This window comes from Oncorhynchus masou, chromosome 19 (genome assembly GCF_036934945.1).
Source record: "Oncorhynchus masou masou isolate Uvic2021 chromosome 19, UVic_Omas_1.1, whole genome shotgun sequence".
Lineage (NCBI taxonomy): Eukaryota > Metazoa > Chordata > Actinopteri > Salmoniformes > Salmonidae > Oncorhynchus > Oncorhynchus masou.
The window spans coordinates 23,657,315-23,674,531 of NC_088230.1; the positions used below are offsets into that span (position 1 = coordinate 23,657,315).

Consider the following 17,217-nt stretch of genomic DNA (forward strand, 5'->3'; position numbering starts at 1 on the left):
AGATACACTTTTATGCGCTATCAGCCAGACGCATCCTTGATGTTTGAAAGATTTTACAAACTTTCTGTTTTTAATAAGTAATCTGTCATCTTCCCGATTTAAGGCAACGTCCTTCCAATAAGTACAAACACATACGTTTTCCTTAATGTTTTTATCTTGCAGAGGAGAAATGGGGAGGACATTCCCGTGGCGTCAACTAAGAACATCAACCACAGGCGGTTCGCTGCCTCGTTTAGACTCAAGGAAGTGACTAGTCTGGACCAAGACCTTTACCGATGTGTCACCCAGTCAGAGAGAGGATCTGGTGTGTCCAACTTCGCCGGACTCATCGTCAGAGGTATGTGTGTCCTCATCAGATGCTATCTTGGTATGTTAATTCATCCATGCGCATCTGATTATTACCTCATAAATCTACCATATTTATTTGACTGATTGTAAACTATTTGATTACAATAAATAGTGTACATCAGTTTTGTCAATTGTAGTTTTGAACTCAGTTGCAAAACTCCAAAAATATTCCTTCATAAACATTATGCAGATATCAAAAATAAATATGTGAGGGAACACACAACTAGCATATGTTTATTCAGGCAGAGGAATTTGAATATTATTTGGATATTCAAATGAGAGTCACCAAAAGGGAGAATAATTACACAAGTTCTCATGTCATGATGTCTGAAGTCTGCTTGTGGAAATGCTTCTCAGATGTGGTCAGAGGAGAGAGCAGAGAGGCTTGGCTCCCAGCCATGCTTCAACAGACACCTCATAATCAGGAGACGTCTTTCTCTCTCTCTGAGCTGCTCTGCATATCTCCAGCCACACAGAGAATTAGTGCAGACAATCAATCTTGGCTTCTTCAAAGTTCCTACCTCCGCCCCCAACCAAGAGGAAGGGAAGGCCAGTTTTTTTGCATCGGTAAAGCAAATCTTATTTTTAGCTTGGGCCAGAGGGTCCCAGAACCCTGGTGTTAGAAGGTAGTTCAACATTAACTGCACTGACAGGTCCAATATCTCACTAGCGCTTGAAAGCAGACATCCTGCTACACCGATCCGAAAGATGGTAATTTTAAAGGAAATTTTGGGGCCATTGATACGGGCGGCCCATAATGAGAGCTGGCATGGAGTTGCCCATTGTCGTTTATGACCTAAGGGTAGTAGTTTATTAGTGGCTGCTCTGCCAAAGCCGAAGTGACAGAGGATGCTGCCGGCTATTTTGGTCCCCTTTGTAACAAATGAAAATTTCAGTGGCAAATTCCTTTCACAGAAGAACTATTGATCTATGTGTCCCCCAGCGGTGAATGAAACAACACTGTGGTGCACAATTGACTTTGTCATGAGGTATGCGTGGCTCCCAGAGCTTTTTGAGTAATCATGTTGCCCCATTCCTAGTAGAATCTAAACTTTATTGACAAGGTTGCTCATTGGAACAGAGCCTAAAACAAACATGCCTGTTGAGCTCTGCTTTAACAAATGAAAGCAACCCGTTCACGGCTTTGATCGTTAACGTTATTTCTTACGGCTTATTGAAATGATTGCTGAGGTGACCTTAGGTGCAATTTTCAATATGGTTTTTCAATTTCATATCTTATCCAAGGCTCTATGACCAGGAAACCATGTGAAATGTGTACTTAATCTAAGGAGTTCTAGTCTGTTGTCTTCTTGTGCATGTATGTGTGTGTGTACACTTTAATAACTGTTGTGTAGATAGTGTGCTGTCATCTCCCCTGGTGTGTATGTGTGGGGGACAGTGTGGTTCCCTGCCGTAAACAAACTGGCTGATTGGTGGCAGACACGACTGTCAGCAGAGAGTCAGGCTGGGAGATATTTTCTGCTTAAAAGTAGATTCAAACTTGATAACTGCCAGCTCATCCCACACTGAAGAAAGGCTCCTGCTTGACAACCCCAGGCTCAAAGAGAGATTGTTAAACTCTGATGAAGCCTCATAATGATGCCAAAGGAAGAACTTGGAATGCACCGAAAAGAGAAACACCAAGAAAGGAACATATTTTTTTCAGGATATGAATATGAAACTGGATTGATTCCAGTCCACGCGGGCTTGTGGACTATGTTTGCTGGTTAACCACAGGGTTTGAGAGGCAGAATGATTGTCACCTTGTAGATGATAATACCGCCTGCCCAAACAGTGTCTGCGTGCTGGAGGTAAGGTGGGGGAGACAGATGGTGGAAGGGATCACTCCTCTGTGTCCTGTAACAGCATCAGTCAGATGGAGATTGCTGTGTGCGCTTTGTTGTTCCAAGGCCTGCCCTGTCACTGTCATTTCTCAGATCTTGTCATTAGCTTTTTTTTAAAGCCAGAGCGGACCCGAGCGTTTCCTCCCGCATAAAATGAAGTTGCTGCAGCTCTCTCTCTCCTCCCACTGGTTTTTTTTAACAACATACTGCCTTGGAGACTATCGTCTATATCGGAAATAAATGAAAATCAATTACTATTAGAATGGCTTCGGAGCCAGGGCTGCTTGGGGCTGGGTTAGACCAGTCACAGCAGAGTTGAGCTGCAGGTTGGCCAGTCAGTAAGTTGTGCGACTGCAAGGCGGATGTTTATTAGCGTGGCCTGCTGAAGGATGTGAGAGATGGATGAGACAAGGTTCAAGGAGCAGTAATGCGAGGGCTCGGCGATATCATTCCACACTGTCACCACACACATGATGGATGGGCTGCTTGGGGAGAAGCAATAATGCCAGCTGATGAAAGATTCCTCTGCATCTCACTCACTCACTCACACACTCACTCACTCACTCACTCACTCACTCACTCACTCACTCACTCACTCACTCACTCACTCACTCACACACACACACTCACACTCACTCACTCACTCACTCACTCACTCACTCACTCACTCACTCACTCACACACACACACACACACACACACACACACACACACACACACACACACACACACACACACACACACACACACACACACACACACACACACACACACACACACACACACACACACACACACACACACACAACCTGCTCAGTCCAACTAGCTCTATCTTCACTCCTCCGTTATGATGCCCTAAATGGGGAGAGTCAGCCTGCCTGCCATGCCTAAAACCTTTCGCATGGTACTGTGCATTTTATTGGAAGCATATTTGTAGTTTTTTAGTTGAAAGAAGACATTTTGTGTGTCAGTTACTCCAGACCTCCTCTATTGTGTTTATGCCGTTTCCTCCAAACATCTTAATGAAATGAGAATGGTCCTCGCCTACAGGTACAAGTACAAATTAGATTGGCAATTGCCTCTGCATTTAAATGGCCTTTTTCCTCTTTCTATTTTTTCCGTTGATGGGTTGGTTTGTTTTCTTGGAAAACTACTTCTACCTAATAAACATCAGCGGCTTCAATAATTAATTGTTTTTGATCAAATATATTGTGAAGGTTTCTGGTTTGTTTTAGTTGTTGTCTATTAGTTATCCAGTATTTTGACCCAATAAAATTACCAGGAAAAAGAGTTTCAGGAATTCAAACAAAAAAAATAGATGTTTTATTGTCACATGCACTTGATATGTGCAGCCATAGTAGTAGTAGTAGTAGTAGTACAAGTGCCCCCGGAGAAAATTATGGTGAAGTGCTTTGCTCAAGGGCACATCGACAGATTTTTCACCTTGTAGGCTTGGGTATTAGAACCAGCGACCTTATGTTACTGGCCCAATGCTCTAAACTCTAGGCCACCTGTAGCCCAAGTCCTAAGGTGACCTTAAAGGGAAAAGTAGAAATACAGTGCCCTTGGAAAGTATTCAGACCCCTTGACTTTTTCCACGTTTTGTTACGTTACAGCCTTATTCTAAAATGTATTACATTTTTTTTCCCTCATCGGTCTACACACAATACCCCATAATGACAAAGCAAAAACAGGTTTTCAGAAATGTTTGCTAATTTATACAAAATAAAATGAAATATCACATTTTCATAAGTATTCAGACCCTTTACTCAGTACTTTGTTGAAGCACCTTTGGCAGGGATTACAGCATCGAGTCTTCTTGGGTATGACGCTATAAGCTTGGCACAGCTGCATTTCGGGAGTTTCTCTCATTCTTCTCTGCAGATGCTCTCAAGCTCGGTCAGGTTGCAATTCAACGGCTCAGACACAAGAGGTATGTGGTAGGGTCTACAGTCAATCACGGATTACAAAAAGAAAACCAGCCCTGTCGCAGACCAGGATGTCTTGCTCCCAGACAGACTAAACAACTTCTTTGCTCGCTTTGAGGACAATACAGTGCCACTGACACGGACCGCTACCAAAACCTGCGGCCTCTCCTTCACTGCAGCTGACGTGAGTAAAACATTTAAACGTGTTAACCCTCGCAAGGCTGAAGGCCCAGACGGCATCCCCAGCCGCGTCCTCTGAGCATGTGCAGACCAGCTGGCTGGTGTGTTTACGGACATATTCAATCAGTCCTTATCCCAGTCTGCTGTTCCCACATGCTTCAAGATTTCCACCATTGTTCCTCTTCCCAATAAAGCTAAGATAACTGAGCTAAACGTCTACGCTCCCGCACCACTCACTTCTGTAATCATGAAGCGCTTTGAGAGAATAGTCAAGGACCATATCATCTCCACCCTACCTGACACCCTAGACCCACTCCAATTTGCTTCCTGCCCCAATAGGTCCACAGACGACGCAATCACAACCACACTGCCCTAACCCACCTGGACAAGAGGAATACCTATGTGAGAATACTGTTCATCGACTACAGCTCAGCATTTAACAACACAGTACCCTCCACATTCGTCATCAAGCTCGAGACCCTGGGTCTCGACCCCGCCCTGTGCTACTGAGTAATGGACTTCCTGACGGGCCGCCCCCAGGTAGTGAGGGTAGGTAACAACATCTCCACCCCGCTGATCCTCAACACTGGGGCCCCACATTGGGTGCGTTCTGAGCCCTCTCCTGTACTCCCTGTTCACCCACGACTGTGTGGCCATGCACGCCTCCAACTCAATCATCAAGTTTGCAGACGACATTACAGTGGTAGGCTTGATTACCAACAACAACAAGATGGCCTACAGGGAGGAGATGAGGGCACTCGGAGTGTGGTGTCAGGAAAATAACCTCACACTCAACGTCAGCAAAACAAAGGAGATGATCATGGACTTCAAGAAACAGCAGAGGGAGCACCCCCCTATCCACATCGACGGGACAATAGTGGAGAGGGTAATAAGTTTTAAGATCCTCGGCGTACACATCACATACAAACTGAATTGGTCCACCCACACAGACAGCATGTTGAAGAAGACGCAGCAGCGCCTCTTCAACCTCGGGAGACCGAAGAAATTAGGCTTGTCACCAAAAGCACTCACAAACTTTTACAGATGCACAATCGAGAGCATCCTGTCGGGCTGTATCACTGCCTGGTACGGCAACTGCTCCGCCCACAACCGTAAGGCTCTCCAGAGGGTAGTGAGGTCTGCACAACGCATCACTGGGGGCAAACTACCTGCCCTCCAGGACACCTACACCACCCGATGTCACAGTAAGGCCAAAAGATCATCAAGGACAGCAACCACCCGAGCCACTGCCTGTTCACCCCGCTATCATCCAGAAGGCGAGGTCAGTACAGGTGCATCAAAGCTGGGACCGAGAGACTGAAAAACAGCTTCTATCTCAAGGCCATCAGACTGTTAAACAGCCACCACTAACATTGAGTGGCTGCTGCCAACACACTGACTCAACTCCAGCCACTTTAATAATGGGAATTGATGTAAAATATATCACTAGCCACTTTAAACAATGCTACTTAATATAATGTTTACATACCCTACATTATTCATCTCATATGTCTACGTATATAATGTACTCTATATCATCTACTGCATCTTTATGTAATACATGTATCACTAGCCACTTTAAACTATGCCACTTTGTTTACATACTCATGTCATATGTATATACTGTACTCGATACCATCTACTGCATCTTGCCTATGCCGTTCTGAACCATCACTCATTCATATGTCTTTATGTAAATTTTCTTCATCCCTTTACACTTGTGTGTATAAGGTAGTTGTTGTGAAATTGGTAGGTTAGATTACTTGTTAGTTATTACTGCATTGTCGGAACTAGAAGCACAAGCATTTCGCTACGCTTGCATTAACATCTGCTAACCATGTGTATGTGACACATAACATTTGATTTGATTTGAATGGGGAGAGTTACTGCACAGCTATTTTCAGATCTCTCCAGAGATGTTCTATCAGGTTCAAGACCGGGCTCTGGCTGGGCTGCTCAAGGACATTCAGAGACTTGTCCCGAAGCCACTCCTGCGTTGTCTTGGCTCTGTGCTTAGGGTCATTGTGCTGTTGGAAGGTGAACCTTTGTGCCAGTCTGAGGTCCTGATTGCTCTGGAGCAGGTTTCCATCAAGGATCTCTCTGTGCTTTGCTCTGTTCATCTTTCCCTTGATCCTGACTAGTCTCTCAGTCCCTGCTGCTAAAAAACATCCCCACAGCATGATGCTGCCACCACCATGCTTCACCGTAGGGACTATGGGGTATTGTGTGTAGATTGCTGAGGAAATGTTTTTATATAATCCATTTTAGAATGAGGCTGTAATGTAACAAAATGTGTAAAAAGTCAAGGGGTCTGAATTTAACATGCATTTTCGTATGTGCTTTCTGGCACTAGTGCAATATCTCAAATGCTGGTATGTTATTGGTTTATTTTATTTTCCAGCTTAGCCTAACTACTGAGATGGAGAGAGATGAATTAGAAAACAAGGAAGCTAACACATTTAAAAACTATAGGGAACCCTCTACAGTGGAGTGTCCCTGGGTTCAGGTATTGTGTGTTCTGCTGGGAAGCTATTATCACCACCAACATACACTACCAGCTTTTTATAGTGTTACATCCACCTGGGTATTAATAATGCAAAAAAGCAAAACAATGACTTTCTAATTTATGGTCTTCTGTTGGGCTTAATTGAAGAAAATACAAATATGTCTCGTGAACAAAATATTTATATGTATGCCCTGCAGGGCTAAAAACTGAACAGGGCCTTTTTGTAGATAATTGTTAGGTTCCATAGACAAATTGGCTGAACCAAAGCACTGGATTCAGATTGGCTGAACCAAAGCACTGGATTCCATCTCAGACTAACAGTGCCATAATACATGTACCACCCGCAGTATATGATTAAGTGGAGGGTGAACAGGTGGACATTAATAAAAGGTACTATATGCAGAAGTGTGAATACCAGACTTTGTGATGGTAACGTGAGTTCATAAAGATGATATGGGCAGAATGGGCCAGCACCAGTACAGTGACTGTCAGATTGGACTTGCTGTGATCTCTGAGTATTGCCAATGCTGTTGAATTAGCTGCAACAAAGTAATCGGCCGACAGCCATCTGGACAGGGAGAGAGGAGAGAGAAAGAGGCCTGTGTGACGTGCAGAGCCAGAGACCAACTCCGTCTGACGTCAGACCCTTTACAGGCCTTATATTGGTCTTAAAGTGATGGAATGACATGACATTGGCTGCTCATGTCCCTCAGTAGATTTATTCAGACATTACATAAGATGCTTCCATTAGTTAGTTAACTCTCTAAGGGGAGGGTTTCATTGGCTTCCATTGCAGTGAGAATGGTGAATGTAGTAAATGTGATTTGGTAAAATGATGATGTGGTGTTCCTGCTCTGTATATTATTTCCCAAATGATTTATTGTATTTCAAGATATTTTTTAAAGTATTTTTTTTTTTTTACCTTTAATCGTCTTAAGGTAAAATATCTTGAAATAAGATAAATGACTTGTATTAAGCCTATTTTAGGTTAAAATAAGCACAATTATCTGACAATGACTTTAGATAATTTAGCTTGGTTCGAAAACGCCCTCACTAATTTTTGGTGAATTATTACTCAATATAAGATATTTAGGCTTGTGTCGTGTCTTTGGCTATGCCGGATTAAGTGATATGACATGCTATTCTATGAAATAATTTCTCCGTAATTAATATTACCTGATTGAGCTAATCATGTAAATGTAATTAACTAGGGAGTCGGGCACCACGGAAAAATATTTATAGAGCTGTTATCTTCCAAATAAACTCTTAAAGACCGAGTAATATTTTACATCAATAGCAGTCAATATTAATTGTCATCTTAACTCAGTCTCATCTGAAAGTTGTAAATTCTTGGTTATCTGCACTGGCTAACAAGTTGAATCAGCAATACAAAATTGAGTTTAATTATTTATTTACTAAATACCTAACGAATCACACAGAATTACACACACACATAATTAAATCATAACTTGATTACAAATTACGTCATAAAGGAAAACGTCCCTAGCGGGCGGAACAGATATGACAGCTTGTTACACAAAAGAAAAGGGTCTGGGTTTGATTGAAAGAGCGGGAAGACTGAGGAACAAAGGGCGAAGCTGTGCTTTCGTAAATACAGTATATTATGCATTCTAAATGACCGTCCATTTGGAAAAGGTAAATGCAATAAATATTTACTCTGAGCTGCGCTCAGTAGGTAGGTTGGTGGTAGATGGAAGGCCGTGTTGTCCAACCGAGTCCTTTGTCCTTTGAAAAATGTCTCTGATTGTCAATTGGATACGTTGTAGTAACATGGTACTCTGTCTGTTCCTTCCTAAACCTCGTTTGCAGCAGCTGTTGCTAACTCAACAGCTAGGAGGTATCACTTCTGTAGTGTATAAGAGTTCAACGTTCATACCATTCGCAACCAAAACTCACGCTGATGTTGGCTTCATTCTGTAGTTATTATCTGATTCTGACATCGGACCGTCGTCCCCACATCCTCGGAACAGGAGGTTACATTGTCAAGGCTTTATATAGGAAGGGAGAGGAGGGCGTGTTTGAATCAAATCAAATCAAATTTATTTATATAGCCCTTCGTACATCAGCTGATATCTCAAAGTGCTGTACAGAAACCCAGCCTAAAACCCCAAACAGCAAGCAATGCAGGTGTAGAAGCACGGTGGCTAGGAAAAACTCCCTAGAAAGGCCAAAACCTAGGAAGAAACCTAGAGAGGAACCAGGCTATGTGGGGTGGCCAGTCCTCTTCTGGCTGTGCCGAGAGAGAAAGAAAGAGAGAAAGAGAGAATTAGAGAAAGCACACTTAAATTCACACAGGACACCGAATAGGACAGGAGAAGTACTCCAGATATAACAAACTGACCCTAGCCCCCCAACACATAAACTACTGCAGCATAAATACTGGAGGCTGAGACAGGAGGGGTCAGGAGACACTGTGGCCCCATCCGAGGACACCCCCAGACAGGGCCAAACAGGAAGGATATAACCCCACCCACTTTTGAAAAGTTTTGAAAAGTTTTATAGCCCATGTCCCTTCACAGGGGCGGGCCACTGATTGAGCAGAGCCCTACCTTATGAAAACCCAAATCTCACATTTTAGAAGCTAAAATCACATTTCATACCATCACGAATAATTTCATATTCAAACATTTGAATTGAACAACAATTCCATGTGAATCCGATAACTCTGATGTGTAGACTTTCCACTGTAGAGTTTATGTCATCTTATCATTGATGAGAATGTCTCAGATGACAACCGAACTGACATCATATTCATTAAGTACAACCGCATATGTTCAATTGGTCGCATTACCAGAATATAGTTCATTTCCCCCCACCTTCTGATGATCCCAGAATTTCTATGTTAAAATGAAGGGTTTTGCAAATGTAACATCAGTAGGGTAGAGAGAGGAAAAGGGGGGAAGAGGTATTTATGACTGTCATAAACCTACCCCCAGGCCAACATCCTGACACTTGCTTAGAGTTCACTTTTTGCAGTTTAGTCCAGGATGCTCTGGGCCAGACTCCAGACCTATCCAGACTGACTGGAAGGGGAACCATCTGGTTATTCTGAGAGTGTTTGATAGTTTGGCGCCCTTGGTCTTGCTCAGAGATGAAAAATAAGATGATTCTAACTTAAACATGTTGCTGATGCTGATTAGTTCATTGGGGGTCTGACAATGACACAAATCTTATTAGGTTGATTATCAATTTGGAAGAAAGAGTCCAAAATTATTTTTGAAAAATAATTTGCAATAAAACACAGATGTGGAAATCTTTTGCCCAAAATAGATAAAGTTAGAAATTGAAATGCTTTTAGGTGTGTGCTGTTCTAAGCCATATGCTTTGATTCCCCCCTGTGTCCTCCAGAACCCCCGCGGCCTATCGCACCTCCTCAGCTGCTGGGCGTGGGGCCCACCTACCTCCTGATCCAGCTCAATGCCAACTCCATATTCGGGGACGGCCCCATCATTCTGAAGGAGGTGGAGTATCGCATGACATCAGGGAGCTGGATAGAGACCCATGCTGTCAACTCCCCTAACTACAAGCTGTGGCACCTGGACCCAGACACAGAGTACGAGATCCGTGTGCTGCTCACCAGACCAGGGGAGGGGGGCACCGGCCAGCCTGGACCACCTCTCATCACCAGGACAAAGTGTGCCGGTAAGTCTCCATCTCCGTTTTTCCTTTTTTTCATTCTGTCTTTTTCCTCTCCCTGTTACCTCTCTTCATCTCACTGCTCTGTGATATTTGCATACAGATAATTGCCTGGGGCCTTCTTATAAAACATAATTGGAAAAGCCAGGAAAAATAAACAAGGTTTCTGGTGGAGGTAGTGTCATGGCTGTCACTCACTAAGAGTTCCTCTCAGATCTAAGGAAATAAACTAACATGCTTTTCAGAACAATCCTTTCCAGTATTTACCCTGGGGTCCATGATGACGAACCTGCAAAAGGTATTCTCAATCATTCTGTGTGATACCCACACGCTTGGGTTGCCATGGCATCTGTATTAAGCAGCATACCAACAAGGCCAGGACTAGATAAAGAAGTTATATGGGGGAGCACGTAGTGGAGTGGTTGTGTTCGAAGAAGGAATCTGAAGATGGAAAGTGGTTATTAAGAAGGATGCAGAATGTATGCAGTGTTTCATTACTCTGGGCATTGCCTGTCCATCAGCCTGAGACACTATCCATCTATTCCCCTGCTTGGTGCTCAGGAGTGAATAGACCAGCTGTATTCCCAGATTGACATTCAGAGGGCAGACTGCAGTTTTGCGTTTACTCTTCTTGGCTACTGTCAGGGTGTAGAGGGAGATTTTCAGGGGATAAAGTTCAGGTACAGCCCTGTTGGCTGCGTACAAGGAGATGTCTACTGTACAGTGCATTTGGAAAGTATTCAGACCCCTTGACTTTTTCCAAGCCATAAGACTGCTGAAGTATTAATCAAATGGCCACCTGGGCTATTTACTTGACCCCGCCTCCCCCTTTGTTTTTACACTGCTGCTACTCGCTTTTTATTATCTTTGCATAGTCACTTTACAAATTCCCTATACTAACCTGTACCCCCCACACGCACACATTGACTCTGTACCGGTACCCCCTGTATATAGCCTCGTTATTGTTATGTAATTTTCTTGTGTTACTTACAGTTTTTTAAAACTTTTAGTTTATTTAGTAAATCCTTTCTTAACTCTATTTCTTGAACTGCATTGTGGGTTAAGGGCTTGTAAGTAAACATTTGATGGTGAGGTCTACTACACCTATTGTATTCTGCGCATGTGTCAAATAAAATTTGATTTGAATTCCAAAGCAAAAACAGGTTTTTAGACATTTTTGAAATACGTTTTCAGACCTTTTACTTTGTTGAAGCACCTTTGGCAGCAATTACAGCCTTGAGTGTTCTTGGGTATGACGCTACAAGCTTGGCACACCTGTGTTTGGGGAGTTTCTCCCATTCTTCTCAGGAGATTATTGCTACACAGTGATTTTTCCTGAAGCCACTCCTGTGTTGTCTTGGATGTGTGCTTAGAGTCGTTGTCCTGTTGGAAGGTGAACCTTCGCCCCAGTCTGAGATCCTGAGTACACTGGAGCAGGTTCATCAAAGATCTCTCTGTACTTTGCTCCGTTCATCTTTCACTTGATCCTGACTAATCTCCCCAGTCCATGCCGCTGAAAAACATCCCCACAACATGATGCTGCCACCACCATGCTTCACCTTCGGGATGGTGCCAGGTTTCCTCCAGACGTGACGCTTGGCACTCAGGCCAAAGAGTTACATTTGCCAGAGAATCTTGTTTGTCATGGTCTGAGTCCTTTAGCTGCATTTTGGCAAACTCCAAGCAGGCTGTCATGTGCCTTTTACTGGGGAGTGGCTTCCGTCTGGCCACTCTCATAACAAAGGGTCTGAATACTTATGTAACTAAGGTATTTCTGTTTTTTTTATGTGTGTAGATTGATGAGAGAAATTATTTAATCAATTTTAGAATAAGGCTGTAATGTAACAAAGTGTGGAAAAAGTCCAGGGGTCTGAATACTTTGCGAATGCACTGTATGTCTCTGCCTTCATCCATCATAGACAATCATAATAATCTTCTCCTTGACCAAGTGAATTATGCTCTGCCCATGGAATTGGCAGGATTGTATTATACTGTATGTTTATGGTAATACAGGTGTCACGGCTTTCATTGTGGGAAGGAGGAGCGGACCAAAATGCAGCGTGGTTGTTATTCATTTTATTTAATTAAAGAAACTATACACGAATAAACTAACAAAATAACAAACGTGCGAAAACCGAAAACAGCCCTATCTGGTGCAAAACACAGAGACAGGAACAATCACCCACAAACACACAGTGAAACCCAGGCTACCTAAATATGGTTCCCAATCAGAGACAATGACTAACACCTGCCTCTGATTGAGAACCATATCAGGCCAGACATAGAATAGACAAACAACACATCCAACATAGAATGCCCACTCAGATCACACCCTGACCAACCAAAACATAGAAACATACAAAGTAAACTATGGTCAGGGTGTGACAACAGGAAACTTTTTTATCAGTATCTTCCATTTCCCCTTAGTTTTCCTGAAATCTCTCTGCACTCTCCCACCTATCAAAAAAGGTAGGATTAGTTTGAAACATTAGTTTAATATAGACCCTAATATCCACAGCAAAAGGCACCCTTGGTGACTAGATAGCACATTTGAGAGCTGTAGGCACCAAGCGTCTGTGTGGTCACAGTAGAACAGATTTTGATTACTGGGCTTACATTCAAATATTAGTCTAATATATACATACAGGATATATCGCTCAGGGATTTTTATAATGTTCTGTATGTATGCCATTGAGGCTTTAAATTAGACTACTTTTCCCCTAAGATTCCTTTTGAGATTAATAGCTGAATTTAAATACGGTTTTAATGTCATAGTAAGGCATCATTTCAGCTAGTGTTTTCCAGCTTGTACCTGGAATCAAGTTGAATGATTGGAAGACGTCATTAGGGATGTTGTACAAAAGTAACATCACGGGTGACAATCAAATAGTGTGTATCTTATGTGACAGGGGACAGGGGAAGCAGGACATCCTGTTTTCTATCTGAAGCATAAATATGAAGCATCCTCCCCATCCCGGAATGGGTGCAGTAAGCAAGTGCAGGCCAAGAATGGCAAACGATGCTCAGCGATGTATTATGAATGTCTTCGTCTCCTACACAAAGAAAATAAACATCCTGTCGCATTGTTTAACCTTTTTCTGTGAACTTCAGTTTATTTTCACTCATGCTATTATGATAAGGGAAAAAAGGACAATGAAAATGACATGGGCTCCTGGGTAGCAGAGAGGTGGGGTGGCCCGCAGTCAATCTCACGTTTCCTGGTTTGCAGGGTGAGCGAACACATTATGAAAATGCTCAAGGCGCCTCTCCCCAGAGAGTTTGTGTTTGTATTTGTATTTATATTTTTCAACATGCTCCCCATGTTATTTATTTCTTAAAAATATCAGGCCGTTTCAGCAAAATAACGTATTGATCATTTGTCCATGCTTCACTGTTAACAAAGAAACCATTTCAAGGCTGTGAAATTAAAGCTAATAAAGTGCTGGTGCATGTTCCTGCCACCATTTATTGCTATATGGACTTCACGTTCCTGATACTTCTCTTTCCCCACCATTTATTGCTGTATGGACTTCACGTTCCTGATACTTCTCTTTCCCCACCATTTATTGCTGTATGGACTTCACGTTCCTGATACTTCTCTTTCCCCACCATTTATTGCTGTATGGACTTCACGTTCGTGATACTTCTCTTTCCCCACCATTTTGTCTAATACTATTGTAGCATTGTTAAAATGACTGGTTCCGTTAGTGTCTGATTGATTTTTATGGAGGTGGCATTCATACCATGTTGTTATGGGTCCCAGTAAATTAAGCAGATGTCATGCACCACCATGGTTCCCACCTGACATAAGCACTGCCAAGAAGAGAAAATTGGAGGTTCAGCTTGCCTGGTGACATCACCAGACGGTAAATAAGTTAATAGAACAATAACAAAGATAATTCCAAACCTCTCTGCCAATAACCTCAATTGTTTTGTTTTCCCCTACCTACTTTAAAGACCACTCCCAGACAATCCTAGCAAAATTCTTGCTCAATCGTTTTTTGCTAAAAAGCTATTTGTTTCATTTTTACAATTTTAATGGAGAACTATTACAGTAAGGTACTTAATTGTTACCCAGAAGTAATTTTGTATTGCTATAAAAATAGCTGCATTGGGACTTTAAAGGATACATTCAACTGGACATTAGATATATAAGATATAACTCATCATAAGCTCATGTTGAGCTATGAATGTTAGGTTACTCAATATGTGTTCCATGATTGGCAGACTGAGCAGAGGCTTCATTTGGACCAGTTTCTTATTGAAAAGACAGTTTCAGCAGTCCACCTCACTCTATGCTCCAAGGACCTAATGTGGTTTCCATACGGCTGCCTGCTCAAAAAACTCCTCAGCTGGAAATTAGATTGTGTATAATGAAATTAACAGACCCCTCTGTTCCGAATACCCTGTGGTGGTTTCACCGGAGAGTGTTAAAATGTTGTCACCTTTTTAAATTCAAACCGGAAACACTGTATTGAGTGTAGAGGATGTGTTAGAGTTTTTAAACTGACTCTTGCGCTAGAACAGTTTCCTGCATGACAGGCAGGCAGGGGAAATGAATGCTCTTAGTACGCCAATGCACCATACGGCTTTGATTTGCCTGTATTCATGCCATGCGTTTGTACAAGCACCTCCGCCTCTCCAAGAACACCGATTGCCATCTGTAACCAACCTGATTTGGTTTTAACCCACTAGAGTCTAAGTCCTGTCTAACCCGGGTCTAAGCTAACATATGGAATCCTTTTAAGATGGTCATACCAAGGATCATTTAGCTATTTAAAAAAAATATTTAAAACAATATATTGGATGAAACGAATTGGATGAAATGAATTTGGCATTACTGCTATTAGCCAATAGAAATGCATTGAATTACATAGTCACTACATGGAACAACAGATCCTTGAAAAACAGAGAAAGCTGTCTTGTTCAGATGCTACAGACGTTTTTGTGAGAAGACCGCTTTTCAGGGTGTCTCATGGTCTAACAAACACCACTCTAGCTCTGCCACCTTTTACCGCAGATGTGGAAGGGCGATATGGACGGTTTCGGTGGATTGAGACGCAGCTCATCTCTAGCTTAAACATACGGATTTTGATTGGGATTTTTGCATTACGTTAATTCGATTTCTGCAAGGGCGCGGAAATTGTAGGCTAAGTTAAGGGTTCTACATGTCTGAACAAGTTGTGCTTTCAGAGCATCACAGGCTAGTATAATCTCTTGAAGCCAGTTTAAAAAGCAATTAACTCTGCAGCACCACCAGCTAGCGCGCTGCTTGGTCCTCAGCCATTTACATTAGCCTTGCCCCTCCAGATAGACAAGTCCTGGGCTTCAGTAATACCACCCTTAACGTTGAAGCGCATTGGGATGGAGCAAGAGTAGCCATGGATCCGTCTCAAATAGCACCCTATTCCCTATTTAGTGCACACATTTTGACCAGAACCCTATGGGATCCCCTATGGGCTCAGGTCTAAAGTAGTGTACTAAATACGGAATACGGTGTAATTTGGGACGGATGTCGTGTTTGGGCTGAGCTGAGGCTGACGTATCCACAGTCCAGTAACTGCTATAGTGTCAGGCTCCCTTTGCCTGATAGTCAGAACAGAAGCCTGTGTATCAGGGTGGTGTTTCAGCACCACTCCTCCAGTGTTTTCTCCAAGGACCTCAGTCAGTGTGATAGTCGGGACGTCACGCCCATGGCAAGACACCAATCCAATTAGTAAAGGTAATAGAGGACCACGAGTGGCTGACCATCATATTGCTGATTACACAGAAAAAAAGGTGTACAAAATGACCTCTCTGAGCTGACGTTTGCAGTGGCAGGCCTTTTATTGAGGCAATTTCAATTAAGTCATCGGCAGCCCTTCAGATGAACAGTAGAGCCAATAACATCCTAAGTAGAGCCAAGGTCAACAGTTCAACCTGCCCTATGTATCTGAAATGAATGCATTCATTCAGGAATTTTCCACTTTTCGCTAATGTGTTGCCAAGGTGTTTGATTTGGTGTATGCTTTCGCTAATTGTCAGCATCTATTTGCTGAAAGCCGTTAGGAGTCTCACGACAAACTTTCTCACCACAACGGCTGTGTTTAGTGATGCAGTGAGGGCTATTTCCTCTCAGGTACCAACACAAAAGCCTCCACCCCCATATGAACATTGCCTTTTCACATATTATCAATGCTCAGTCTGAGATATTGATTTTGTTGGGGCCCTGCAGCCAGAAATACTATTAAGGGATCTAATTTTATCTGCCAATGATTATTTGAGTTCTGCATTCATTTCAAAAACCCTGAAAGCAATAGAGTTTAGTTTGTTTTGCCGTGTAAATGATTGTTCCTAGAAAACGGTGTGATTATGGCTCCCATTGATGTGATTTACATCCTGTAGTACACTGGGATTAATACTATTGATCTAGGTACTCAGTCTGTACTCTCCACTTGACACCTTTGAAAATAACCACACACGCACACGCACACACACACACACACACACACACACACACACACACACACACACACACACACACACACACACACACACACACACACACACACACACACACACACACACACACACACACACACACCTGTTTATGTTACTACTGATCTACCTCAGAGGTACTAGTGCTTCTTTAAGGATTAATCCCTATAACGTTAGCTTATCTGTTGCCCATGAACTTGCCTGTAGTGAGACTGACACCACTGGTTGTGGGGTCGTCCATGGCCCAGGGGAAGGTTTCACACGATCATCCTGCCAA

At 42.7% G+C, this 17,217-nt stretch overlaps 1 protein-coding gene across 15 annotated transcripts in view; it reads left to right on the forward strand.

The window, feature by feature from the left end:
• The window catches only part of LOC135506026 (receptor-type tyrosine-protein phosphatase kappa-like), a 168,808-nt gene that overhangs the window by 85,026 nt on the left and 66,565 nt on the right, over positions 1-17,217 (forward strand). For all 15 annotated transcript variants that reach the window (XM_064925367.1, XM_064925370.1, XM_064925368.1 and 12 more), the window contains 2 exons: positions 163-337; positions 10,176-10,469. In XM_064925367.1, the coding sequence (XP_064781439.1) occupies positions 163-337; positions 10,176-10,469 (469 nt within the window). The remainder of the gene's footprint in view (positions 1-162; positions 338-10,175; positions 10,470-17,217) is intronic.